This window comes from Pinus tabuliformis, chromosome 4_1 (genome assembly GCF_031772625.1).
Source record: "Pinus tabuliformis cultivar Carrire ecotype Pingquan chromosome 4_1, CPIR1, whole genome shotgun sequence".
NCBI classification, from domain to species: Eukaryota; Viridiplantae; Streptophyta; class Pinopsida; order Pinales; family Pinaceae; genus Pinus; species Pinus tabuliformis.
Window position 1 is genome coordinate 348,198,356 of NC_142303.1, and position 14,243 is coordinate 348,212,598.

At 38.9% G+C, this 14,243-nt stretch overlaps 1 protein-coding gene across 1 annotated transcript; it reads right to left on the reverse strand.

Annotated features, from left to right (window-relative positions):
- Positions 1–627: 627 nt before the first annotated feature.
- Positions 628–3,587, reverse strand: LOC149175702 (LEAF RUST 10 DISEASE-RESISTANCE LOCUS RECEPTOR-LIKE PROTEIN KINASE-like 1.2). The gene is made up of 3 exons (XM_089422935.1): positions 2,442–3,587; positions 2,157–2,189; positions 628–2,014 (listed from the first exon to the last, which is right to left on the reverse strand). Exons 1-3 carry the CDS (start codon positions 3,238–3,240, stop codon positions 972–974), a joined length of 1,875 nt encoding a protein of 624 aa, XP_089279061.1. The 5' UTR covers positions 3,241–3,587; the 3' UTR covers positions 628–971.
- Between the last annotated feature and the right edge of the window lie 10,656 nt (positions 3,588–14,243).

Here is a 14,243-nt window from a genome sequence, read left to right on the forward strand (position 1 = left end):
ATTTTCGTAATAATATTTATGATCCTAAGTTAATATCAACTCCAAAGATGGAACTAACCATTTCTAAATTTAAACTCTTACTAAAAACATATAAATTTATAATTATGTATTTAATATGATACCTTTTTATAGGTTAACTCACTTTCATTTTTTAAAATGAAAAATATAGTGTGTTATGTTTAATTGTTTAAATTATATTTTTAAATACTAAATAAAATATATATAACCAAATAAAAAATTTAACTACAATCTTTTTTACTTTATATATAAATAAATAATTTATAACATATTTATTTTTTTTAATTATAACTGATATTATTTTTATATTTAAACATAAACTTTATTTTAAAAAATTAAAAATTTACACCTCTTTATATATTATGCTGGCTGGTAACATGAGCCTCTGTGCTCAAACACCTCCACCTACTAAACTATATAATGTAAAATAAACCTCTCAGCACAATAATTAAAACATTTCAATTTTCCCTCTCAATAATTTAAGCATTTCAACTGTGAGTGCGCAGTAATGGAAAAACGGAAACCAGCTGCGGTAATGGAAAAACAGAAGCCATATGAGAACATGGCGGGTTTCCATGGGGTGAGCAGAATGGTCACGTGGCATGTAACTGTGATTGACAGATTGCAGTTCTTCAATATTGATTGATAGACGACAGACGACGAAAACGGCAGAAAGGCCTACTCAAAATAACGACTTCGGCTTCCATACAAGTAACAAAACCGATAAAATATTATAAAACAAACAACCAAAATTAGATGTGATCATTACATCCGGGAGTTTATATCCGACCGCTTGAATTTTAAGCAAAGCAGAAAGTTGCACATCAAACTCTATTGGGAAATTTATGCACTGATTTTGAGAGTGGAGCTTGACCTCGCCTTTTTGTCTTCTGCAGAGATGGGTGACAATGGCGCTACTTTTGGCTTTTTATTTTGGAAGAGGATCCCAACTGTTACTGTGGACGTCGACCAGTTGAAGTACCACAAGAATGTCTGATTTGCTGAAGCTGGGCAACAACATTCTGCATATCCGGCCGGTCATCCCTCTCTGACGCCAGGCATCTGAAGGCCAATTCTGCAACTGCACTTACCATTACCTTCACCTCTGGATTCACTTCAATCTCCAGCTGCGGATCCACTAGTTCATGCAAAGCCCCTTCTTGAATCTTCGTTATCGCCAAGTTAGCAAGGTTGATTTCCCTTCTGTTCCGATTTATGTCCATCGCTATTTTGGCAGAGATGATCTCCATCAAAACGACCCCAAAGCTGTAGACATCGGATTTCTCAGTCAGCTGATAGCACTGATGGTACTCTGGGTCAACATACCCTGGTGTGCCTTGTGGAATAGTAGTGACATGTGAGGCATCCACAGGCAGAAGCCTGCAAAGCCCAAAATCAGCCAATTTGATATCCAAATTCTCGTCCAAGAGAATATTAGAGGATTTCACATCTCTGTGGAATATAGGCGGATCAAGGGCGTGAAGGAAAGCCAAGGCCTGGGCAGTTTGAATAGCAATGTTCAAGCGGGTATTCCATGGTAATCCCTTGGGGCTTTTGCGATCGCCATGAAGATGATCGGCCAGGGTCCCATTTGGGACATATTCGTATACGAGCAACAGCTCTGGACTGTCTGCAGGGGTGCAGCCATAAAGACGAACGACATGTGGATGGTTCAATGTCGAAAATATTTTCACTTCGTTGATGAACTGCTCGACGCTTCTAGAGTTGTCCTGATAAAGTCTCTTTATGGCCACAGGTCTCCCGTCATAAAGTTTACCGAGATAGACCGACCCGAACCCTCCAACGCCAAGTTCGTTCTCCCTGTGGAAGCAATTTGTAGTCTGACGAAGTGCTTCATAGGAGAATATTGGCAAATTGCCCATTTCGCACTGAGGCAAAATTCTAGGATGACGGCCATGAGGAGTAGGTTTTACGTTCTTCAGATAATACAAGTAGTACACTACCACTATAAGCGCAGCTCCTCCGACGAAGCAACCTGCCGTGGAATGGAGAGATTGATCTATCAATCTGACTATCGGTAAAGTACCCGGAAGAGAATAACAGATTCCGAGATAAGTTCAGGGATTCAAGGTAGGGTTAAAACGGATAAACAGAAAAGAAAGAGATAATAAATTTACCTATTACTGTTATATTGGCTGTATTTCGAGGACCTGTAGCGCAACCATAACATCCATCAGAAATAATGGGAAGGATCCAGATATACATATAATTAAAAATAATTGAGTTCATTATATACACCTATAGATATTAATATTGGAGTTTTCAAATGAGAAGGATGAAGATGGGCCATATACTGTGACCTATATTAATCCCATTTCTCGGATCTCACAGGTTAAATTCACAACATTTTAACTAGACTACCAGTTCCAAGGGGCATTAGAGAAATTTAATATAAAGCATACCATGGCTGGGGCATCTGTCAGTACGGGGTCCATCGTTGCAATAACAAACGAACCGCGCAGTCGGAGTTGAATCCGAAGTGTTATAACCACATATCCCATGACTCGCCTCACATGATTTACAGACTTCATTTCTGGGAACCGATTGTACTACTAACGCATTAACAATTACTTGTCCTGCAGAACATGCAGGAGCGGAATTTTTATTCTCGTACAAGGTGTAATAGACACTAGCATTACATTTCAAGGGATCTGACTGATCCTGTATATTACATCTGTACGCGTATAGCGTGAGGGTCTCTGTTGCCTTAAATGTGAAGAAGGTGCCTGCAAATTCTGAAGACGGTATGGCATTATTATTGCTGTGATTTAAAAAATGGCAATTCTGACCTCTGATAATAACTAATATAGTAGAAGAGACAAACGCTACTACTGTGTAAGTCCGGCCACGAATCGAGATAACAAAACTTGACTTCTGCACATAGTCGAGCTGGAAGTTAGGGAGGCCGCATCCACGATTTCCTACACCGAAAGGATACCCTATATTGAAAGTCCCACATTTACTGTTACTTTTGCAGTACTCATATTGCGCGTCCAAGCTTAAGGAGCAGGGAAACAGCGAGGCACAGCCGATAATAACGATAACGGAGAAGAGAAATTGAGGGAGGGAAGCCAGAAAGCGATGTAATGAGCAGATGACAGGCATAGAAAAAGCGTTGGGAAGACAAAAATGATTCCCAAACTGCAACAGAATGAGCGACATTGAAGCGTAGCTAGTGTTAAATAGTTCAAGAACCTCCATTAGATTGAAGGAATCAAGTTAATACCCTAAATTAGGTTTTTTAAGCATAAACAACAGCATCCCTATGAATATGGATTTTCTTGGCTTTGGCCCATGAATGAATCATTGATGCCGTAAAAAGGGGTAAAGGATTTTCTAGAAGATATGCTCGGGTATTCACGCGGCGGGACAGATTCGGAAGACTTACTACGAAAACTATTGTTATTGAAATACTGGTGATCATGGATTCAATATAACACCGAGAGCTGACACAATAACCAACCTACGCCGCAATTAATACATATGAAGGGGAGAATTGTATTCTCGGCAATTTCTTCCACATAAATCTGGATAAGACTATTTGAAGTATAATTATCGGTAGAGCTTCAAATCTGGATAAGACTATTTGAGGTATAAATATCGGTAGAGCTTGCCCATGCATATCCCCTTGAAGTCATAGATATGAAGTATTTCTGGCAAATCTCATCCACATAAATGTGGATAACAGTATTTGAAGTATAAAAATTGGCGGAGTTTGCTCCTACGATGCATATGATTGTCGGGAGTGTAAGAGAAGTCCAAAGTCAACACGTATACGAGAGGGGGTAAATGATAAAAAAATGATAGTGTTAAATTATGGTGATTTTTGGTTCTAAAATTTGGAGTTTATTCTAAATATTTTAATGTGGGTTTTTGTGTTTATATATTTAAAATTAGTGTAAATTAATTTTAATTCAGTTTAATTTTTCATCTAATATATTTTGGGATGGTGTTGTCTAATGAGCCCACAATTTAATCTAGATGAAGAATTTTTAACTGAAATTTGGCGAAATTTTTTTCAAGAAATCTGATTGTGGTAATGTTTATATTTCTTTTTTCATGGAAGAAATAGAGTCAACACCATTAAGAACCCTAGGTGCACCCAAAATCTTGGAGGTTTACAGTCGATTTTTCAAAAATTTCTGCTAGGTTTTCTTAAAACCGTGGCTTAATTTCTATTATTTTCGGAGAAAAATTGTGACCTGGTTAGACTGCGTGTTCTTGAAAGATCAAATATGTTGAAGTGAGCTCTCTTTTAGGTTGGAGAAGCTTGAGGAGAGGTTTGCAACTTCAAGGGATTTCATTTATCTAAGATAGACCTACAGCTAAAATGGATAATATTGGTTTTATAGGAAAAAAAAGATGGATTGATAATGAGCGTGTATTAAATCTCCCAAGGTACGAATCAGTGTTGAGAAAATTAATAATTTTGCAGGGATGTGCTGAAAAATCTCAAATTTTTTTATTAATCAGTGTTGAGAAAATTAATAATTTTGCAGGGATGTGCTGAAAAATCTCAAATTTTTTTATTAATGATTTTTTTCTTGATTTTTTTGTTTTTTCCCAATTTTTTTTTTATTTAAAAAAATTAATATATATTTTTTTATTTTTAATGTTTGTTATGGTTTAGTACTTTTTGCTAATTTTTTTGGAACTGTGAGGAGATTTTTTTTTGGAATTCGATTTTCTATCTATACCGATTTTTTCAACACTAGCAGGGATATATAGCATTAGTTGTGTGATTTTAATTCTACCATTTTATAATGCATTATTTATTAGCATAAAGTGTTACAACTTGCGATTTGGATATTATACTACTAGGGCCTCAAGTTGGCGAGCACCCATGACCCCGAACTAACTCGGAGAGAGTCGAAAGCCAAACACACATAACTGAGGGCGAGTTGCACAGACGAGCAATGGGCGCATTTAATCAAATGTGAGGGCAAGTTGAGAGGGCATGCGCTCGCACTAAAGCGGGGCGCCTAAACATGTTCAACCGATCAGTGTGCAACGAATTATAGCAACGGGTGCCCACCCAACGTGCGGAAGGTGTGTGCCATGTGTAGCGACCATATAGATAATGTTGGAAATTTCTGCTGATTTCAAACAAAATTCAACAGAGCATAACAATGCTCTGATACCACTGTTGGGGAATTTTCTGGTAAAATCCCAAAAACAAACAAACTGAACACACACAGAGACAATGCTCTGTTTCTCTACCACAGGATCTTTTGCACAGGGAAGCTTAAAATAGATTTATGAGAACAGAATATTACACATCCACACAAATATTTGTATTCATTAAAAATATAATGCCTGATACAAACTTCATCCTCTTTCACTCAGAGGGATTTACCAAAATATATTTTAACCAACAAAAGTTACTCTGTCTCCTCCTGATATTTTACACTGCTGGGTAAAATTCTCATTTACATTCACTGCTGTAAAACCTTTTTACATATATTCCTGTAAAAAACCAATTCTTACATATGTTGTAAGAATTTCTTACATTACATTCACTGTGAGGTGAAAAACCATTTCTTTACTCACACCATTTACACTGATGTGTAAATTTTCTCATGCGCTGCTGCGTGCTTCCCTTACCTTGCTTTCTCAACGAACCACCACAATTTCTCTGCACTGCTGTGCATTACCAAGAGAACTCTGTCTCTGCTAGGAAAAATCAACACACTGCTGTGTGCTCCCTCTTGCTATCTCTCAATGAAATTCCCTTACATTCGCACTGCTTGTGCAATTCTTTTCTCCCCTTCACGCGCTATCGCGTATTCCTTGGAAATACATTACATTGTTTATGCAATGAACAACATAAAACCTTTTTATCACACTGCTGCGTGTATTTCATTTCATGATCTACAAATCAAGACAGGGCAATACATTACCATCGCGCTGCTGCGCAGTCCATATGCATTTCAGAATGAACAACTAAAAACTTCCTTTATTCCAAAAGCTATATTGTATTCACGCTGTCTTTTTTTTGTTTTGCACTGCTGTGCATTCTACCTCTTTCACGCTGCACCTGTTCTATATATTCTGCCTTCGCACTGCTGTGCGGGTCTTCTTCCTTCTTTTTTTTATTGCAATGCATATACAATGCATAAAAAAATATAACATGTGAATACGGCTTTTCTATGGCCATACCTCTCGCTGATAGAAAAATAATAAAATTAAAATCCTCACCAACAAATTTACGAACCGCTGTAAAATCATTAAATTGCCTCGCTGACAATACTGCGGTCAAACACAAAGCTTTTACAGCACGTCAAGTTCATTTGCTGGCAGCTTGGTTGCAATCGACGGTGGATAATGATGAACTCAATCGGGCGGTTGTGAAGGATATCGGAAGCCCTTACTTGACCAAGCTTTACGTTCCGATGGAGCAGTGGTTTTGCAAACGTACAGAGGACGCGTGGAGAAATCTTATTGCATCGGGCTTGTGTGTACGGAAACAGCTTCACAGCAAAAGGCGGTCCGATGAGTGTCAGGTGGTTTTGCTGAAGTGGTTTTCCTGTTGCCGTCGTTGTCCCGGTCTGCGTCCGCAAACTCTGCCTGCAGTTGGAATTAATATTCCAACACTCCCCCTTAATTTCAACTGCTGGGCGTTTAGTCATACCCAGACACTTCATCAAAATTTCAAAACTTTTCTGATCCAATGGTTTGGTCAGAATATCTGCTACCTGCTCCTTCTCTGCTCTTATGGCAAATTTAATTTCATATCTCTCCCTTATAAGAACATCCATATGATAGAGTTCTTCCAGGGTCTTCATCAAATCTTCAATCTCTTCCTCTGTCATATTGACAAGGGTGTTGGCAGTGAAACCCATCTCAGCGATCTTGGCAAGAGTTACATATCGAACTCTATATTCTTTAAACAGATCTTCAAGGAACTTTAATTCCTTTCTCCCATTCATGGGTTCTGTCCATTTCTTATTTTTAACTCCATCTTCTAAATAAACAGGGTCATCAACATGACTAGATAAAGAAAACAAAGAATCCGTACCTTCATTTGTTGCCTCTTGTTCATTTCTCCTCAAGGGTGTCTCTTGCTGCCCTTGCATTGGCACTGCTATTTGGGGATGTACTCCATCCATCTCCTCATCATCTTCATTATGAGTCAAACTGTTTTTATCATTCACTATTTTCTCTAAGCTTTCATCTCAAGCTTTCTCCTCAATGAACTGAGGTTTTGCTGTCTTCACTTTCTCCATGCCTTGATAGGCTGCCTTGAGAGTTTCCCATGCTTCTCTGGATGTCTTAGCTGCTGTTGTCCTTAGAAACACACTCTCATCCACTGCTCGATACAAGAAGTAGAGGGCCTTAGCATCCTCCTTCTTATAGTTCTTCAACAGCTCTTTCTCTGCCTGAGTTAAGCTATTAAACTCATCATCATTTGTTGGTTTTTCAAAACCATCTTCAACAAATTCCCATAAATCTTCTGAGAAAAGAAAAGCTCTCATAACTATTGCCCAATAGTCATAGTTTTTCCCATTGAGTAGTGGGAGCTGAGTATTAAAAATACCCATGCTAGTGCTGGTGCTGGCCATTCCTTGCACTTCTTAACTATGCTTTAAAATGCTTGACTATGTATTAAAATAACTCACTGTCTTCAACAGTAACACATAAAACTTGAGAAATACCTGGATCCTTTTGCTGAGTCTTCACGCTGCTGGAGAAGCTGCTGCAGCAAAGAAACCTTCCTTCAGCTTCTTTGACGCCTTCAAAGAGCTTGGACTAGCTCTGATACCACTGTTGGAAATTTCTGCTGATTTCAAACAAAATTCAACAGAGCAGAACAATGCTCTGATACCACTATTGGGGATTTTGCTGGTAAAATCCCAAAAACAAACAAACTGAACACACACAGAGACAATGCTCTGTTTCTCTGCCACAGGATCTTTTGCACAGGGAAGCTTAAAATAGATTTTTGAGAACAGAGTATTACACATCCACACAAATATTTGTATTCATTAAAAGTATAATGCCTGATACAAACTTCATCCTCTTTCACTCAGAGGGATTTACCAAAAATATATTCAGCCAACAAAAATAAAACTCTGTCTCCTCCTGATATTTTACACTGCTCGGTAAAATTCTCATTTACATTCACTGTTGTGAAAACCTTTTACATATACTGCTGTAAAAACAATTCTTACATACGCTGTAAAATTTCTTACATTACATTCACTGTGAGGTGAAAAACCATTTCTTTACTCACACCATTTACACTGCTGTGTAAATTTTCTCATGCGCTGCTGCGTGCTTCCCTTACCTTGCTTTCTCAACGAACCACCACAATTTCTCTGCATTGTTGTGCATTACCAAGAGAACTTTGTCTCTGCTAGGAAAAATCAACACACTGCTGTGTGCTCCCTCTTGCTATCTCTCAACGAACTTCCCTTACATTCGCACTGCTTGTGCAATTCTTTTCTCCCCTTCACGCGCTATCGCATATTCCTTGGAAATACATTACATTGTTTATGCAATGAACAACATAAAACCTTTTTATCACACTGTTGCGTGTATTTCATTTCATGATCTACAAATCAAGACAGGGCAATACATTACCATCGCGCTGCTGCGCAGTCCATATGCATTTCAGAATGAACAACTAAAAACTTCCTTTACGCTGCTGTGTATTCCAAAAGCTATATTGTATTCACGCTGTTTTTTTTCGTTTTGCACTGCTGTGCATTCTACCTCTTTCACGCTGCACCTGTTCTATATATTCTGCCTTCGCACTGCTGTGCGGGTCTTCTTCCTTTTTTTTTATTGCAATGCATATACAATGCATAAAAAAATATAACATGTGAATACGGCTTTTCTATGGCCATACCTCTCGCTGATAGAAAAATAATAAAATTAAAATCCTCACCAACAAATTTACGAACCGCTGTAAAATCATTAAATTGCCTCGCTGACAATACTGCGGTCAAACACAAAGCTTTTACGGCACATCAAGTTCATTTGCTGGCAGCTTGGTTGCAATCGACGGTGGATAATGATGAACTCAATCGGGCGGTTGTGAAGGATATCGGAAGCCCTTACTTGACCAAGCTTTACGTTCCAATGGAGCAGTGGTTTTGCAAACGTACAGAAGACGCGTGCAGAAATCTTATTGCATCGGGCTTGTGTGTACGGAAATAGCTTCACAGCAAAATGCGGTCCGATGAGTGTCAGGTGGTTTTGCTGAAGTGGTTTCCCTGTTGCCGTCATTGTCCCGGTCCGCGTCCGTAAACTCTGCCTGCAGTTGGAATTAATATTCCAATAGATAAGTGACTAGGCGAGCACCATAAAAGGCGTGATCATGGTGTGTGGAGGGCGAGCGACCAAGGCGAAGTGCTGACGAGCAGGTGTGTGGACTCGGCAAAGGGCGTCCACTCGAACACATGTCGGGTCAGCTCATGTCAAAGGAAAATGAAGGGGCACGTTGAAAATGTCAGCTAGGAAGGTCGACCATCAATTATATCAACCCACATATTGAACAAACGCATCACTTGGGTTATTCAATTGGGCGAAGAGCATATAAATAAAGTGAAGGATTAATCATCCAAGGCATCATCCATTCAACCAAGAAGTATTCGCACAAGTTCACAGTGAAGGCTAGGGCGAAGGGCAAAATATAGGGTCGAGCAGAACCGTTCAAGCAAGTTCAAGGTGACATAAAGCATCTGAGGGCGAGGCAAAGTGCCCTCTTACATAACAGTGTGACCTGGGCCATTTTCTTGCCCAAGGCAAGCAAGGAGACGAATTTCTAAATGAGTTGAGTTTGACAAATCAAATTTCAAGGTTTCTTAAGGGTCACAAGGTGTGGACAATTATTGCACGACCTGTGGGCTCAGGCTACATGACAGGGGCCACTACTCAACGAAGGTTGGGCCAATGCTACACAAGGGCACATGTTGCATGAGATGTTGGATTGTTGTTGCACGATAGGCATGACGCATTCAGGAAAAGTGTAGAAAACTAAAAAAGTTTGATAAAGGGTGGGCAGGCCTGTACGCTAGGCTACACGTTGCTATAAATATTGTAACTTTGTAACATAAATTGTTGAACTTTATTTTTATATATTTGGGGGAACTATTGGGAATTACTCCTCCCTTGATGCTTATGCGTACATCGATGGTTTATAATGTTATAATTGAACTTAATTCCGCTGCATATATAAGAACAAGTGAACAATGAAGCAAAATAAATGAAGTGTTGGAAGTAAACGTAGTTCATATAATTGAGTAGTGATGAAACAAAAAAGTTAGGTGGTGTCGCACTATACTCACGAGTGGACTTAAAGTCGCAATTAGTGTGGGGTCATGAAATAAGGTGTGGCACGTTCAAGGTGACATAAAGCATCTGAGGGCAAGGCAAAGCGCCCTTTTACATAACAGTGAATCTCGAGCCATTTGCCTGGCCAAGGCGGGTAGGAAGACGAGTTTGTAAACGAGTTTGTGTTGAAATATTAATTTCAACCTGCCGTGCAGCAGCATTAAAACGGCGACCATAAAACATTCCCGAAAACCGCTACCTTATCGGACCACTTTTGGTTAGCAAGCAGTTTTCGTACAAACGCGCCCGATGCAATAAGATTTTGCCACGCGTAAAATGTACCTTCTCCAAAACCACCTCTCCATCGGGACAAAACGTCCAGCAAATAAAGGCCTTCCGATATTCACCTCGACCGTTGGATTTTTTGAGGGCAGATCAACGGTTGACGGACATCTCAGACCTACAGCAAATAAATTTTGGCGTGCTGTAGAAGTTTTTTGTTTGACCGCCGTAAAAATATTTAATGCAAAGTTATTGTGATAGGTAAAAGGTTGGTCGAAACTTTAATTTTAATGTTTTTAATTCTTACGGAGGTATGGGCATAGTAAATATGTATTTACGTGTTATGTTTTTTTTTTTATGTATTGCATATGCATTGTATATGCTATGTTTTTGTGGTGTTGACCATTCGGAAATGCAAAGGTGAAAATGCACAGCAGTGCAAAGAAAACGAAACCGGAGCAGCTTGCAAATGGAGTATAGGTTTTTCACACAGCAGTGTGAATGGGAATGCATAGCAGCGCGGTAAATTTTTGTAGAGCTCATGCATTGAAATGCATAGCAGTTTTATGTAATGTGAAGAATGGATTTGTAAGATTTTATTTTACAGCAGTAAATGTAAACAAAAATTTGCACACAACTGTGTAAATTTTTTTTTATAAAGGAGACAGAGTAATTTTGTTAAAATGTTTTGGTGAATCCCTCTGAGAGAAAGAGGATGAATTTTTTATCAGGAATTTTATTTTAATGAATACAAAGCTTTTTATGGGTGTGTAATACTCTGTTCTCATAAATCTATTTTTGCTTCCCTGTGCTAAGATCCTGGCAGAAACAGAGCATCGTCTCTGTGTTCAGTTTATTTTGTTTTTTGGGATTTTAACAGAAAACCCCCAACAGTGGTATCAAAGCTGATCCAGGCTCTTTAAAGGTGTTAAAGAAGCTGAAGGAAGGATATTTTTTTGCTGCAACAACTTCTCCAGTAGAGTGAAGTCTCAGGCAAAAGAATCCAGGTATTCCTCAAAGTTTTCTTTGTGTTGCTACTGAAGAAATAATCAGTATTTTTAAATACACAGTCAAGGATTTAGAAGCATAGCTTAGAATGCAAGGAATGGTCAGCACACGCACTAGTATGGGTATGTTTAATACCCAGCTCCCACAGTTTAATGGGAAAAACTATGACTACTGGTCAATAACCATGAGAGCCCTGTTTGCATCAAAGATTTATGGGAATTAGTTAGGATGGTTTTGAAGAACCAGCAGATGAAAATGAATTTAATAGATTAACTCAGGCAGAGAAAGACCTATTGAAGAGAAATAGGAAGAAGGATTCAAAAGCCCTTGTATTTTTGTATCAAGCAGTGGACCAGAGTGTGTTTCCAAGGATAGAAGCAGCTAAGACATCCAAAGAAGCATGGAAAACTCTCAAGACAGCCTATCAAGGCATGGAGAAAGTGAAGACAGCAAAACTACAATTGATGAGGAGAGATTTTGAGAATTTGAGCATGAAGGAGTCAGACAATATTGACTCATTCTTCACACATGTGATTGGTTTGGTCACACAGATAAGGACTCATGGAGAGACTCTTGAAGAAAGGAGGATTGTGGAGAAAATATTGAGAGTCCTACCCTCAAAGTTTAATGTGATTGTCACCACCATAGAAGAGACAAAGGATGTCTCAAACTTTTCAGTTGATGAACTACATGCATCACTAATAACACATGAGGAGAGGTTGAGTAGAAATCAAAACTCATCTCTAGAGCAAGCCTTCAAGACCTAGATGTCCTTTGGAAGAGGAAGAGGTCAAGGTAGAGGAAACAAGAGAGGAAGAGGCAGAAGCCAAAATAGAGGTGGAAGGAACAGTCCAGCAAATGCTCAAGGAAGAGGCAGCAATCCAAATCAGAACCAAGGCCAAGGCAGCAGCCAACAAAGTGGACAACATCATGCTCAAGGACAAAGCTATGAAAAATCCAATATCCAATGTTATTACTGTAAAAAATATGGGCACTATGCCAGTGAATGTAAGAAGAAACAACATGATATGAATAATAGATCTAGTGCAAATATCACTAGATAAAATATCAGCGAATATAATGTCTTGTTAGCTTGTAATATGGCTGAAACAAACAGTGAAGACATATGGTTTCTAGACTCCGGTTGTAGCAACCATATGACAGGAAACATAGCCTTGTTTTCCAATTTAGATCAGAATGTGAAATCACAAGTGACACTAGGAACTAATAGCAAAATTTCTGTTATGGGAAAAGGAGAAGTTAAGATATTTACAAAGAAAGGTGAAAAGAAAACCATAGCAGATGTCTACTATGTTCCTGGAATGAGATGTAACCTCTTGAGTATTGGACATCTTGTTTAAAAGGGTTACAATGTCTTCTTTGTGATTGATGTATGCACAATCATGGACAGAGCACCCATCAAACGATGCATTGCTGAAGTGAAGATGACAAGGAACAGGATGTTCCCTCTCAGAATAAGAGCAGATTTGAGAAACAAAGAAGTAATTGCAGCAGTTACCCAAGAGGCTTTCCAAAGCCAACCAAAGGATGAAAATTGGTTGTGGCACTTGAGATTTGGACATCTCAACTTTGGAGGTCTTAACTTGTTGAGTAGAAAAGGAATGGTAAGAGGATTACCATTGATAGAGAAACCGGACAGCCTTTGTGACGGTTGTATCTTGGGGAAACAACACAGAGAAAGTTTTCCATCAAGGAAAAGCATAAGGGCAAAGGCACCCTTAGAGATTGTCCACTCAGACTTATGTGGACCGATGCAAACTCCATCACTAGCAGGCAACCAATATTTTCTAACATTCATTGATAATTTTACAAGAAAAACTTGGGTCTATTTCCTTAAGAACAAAAGTGAAGTGTTTGAAAAATTTCGAAATTTCAAAACACTTGTGGAAAACCAAAGTGGGCTGCATATCAAAGTTTTGAGAACTGATAGAGGAGGTGAGTATATCCCCAAGGAATTCCTACGGTTTTGTAGAGAAAATGGAATACACAAGCAATTTAGAGCAAGGTACACTCCGCAGCAAAATGGAGTTGCTGAAAGGAAAAATAGGACCATCATGGATATGGCAAGGAGTATGCTAAAGGCAAAGCATTTTCCAAATGATTATTGGGCTGAAGTTGTACACTATGCAGTATATATTTTGAATAGGTGTCCAACAAAAGCAGTGATGAACAAAGTGCCGGAAGAAGCATGGAGTGGGAGAAAGCGAGGAGTCACCCACATGAAGGTTTTTGGATGTGTGGCCTATGCACACATTCTAGATTAGCTAAGGAAGAAGTTGGACAAAAAAAGGGATAAATGTATTTTCATTGGATACAGTGAGGAATCCAAAGCTTACAGGTTGTATATCCCATCAACCAAGAAGTTTTTTGTGAGCAGAGATGTTCAATTCATTGAGGAGGAAGCTTGGGATGGAAGCATAGAGAAAACAATGAATGTTAAAAACTGTTTGTCTCATGATGAAGATGATGATGAGATGGCTGAAATACATCCCCAAACAGCAGCGCCAACACAAGGACAACAAGGGACACCCTTGAGGAGAAATGACAGTGCTTCTCCAAGCACACTGCAAGGAGGAAATTCAAGTGCATCTTCGAGCACTTGCACACCAAATGAA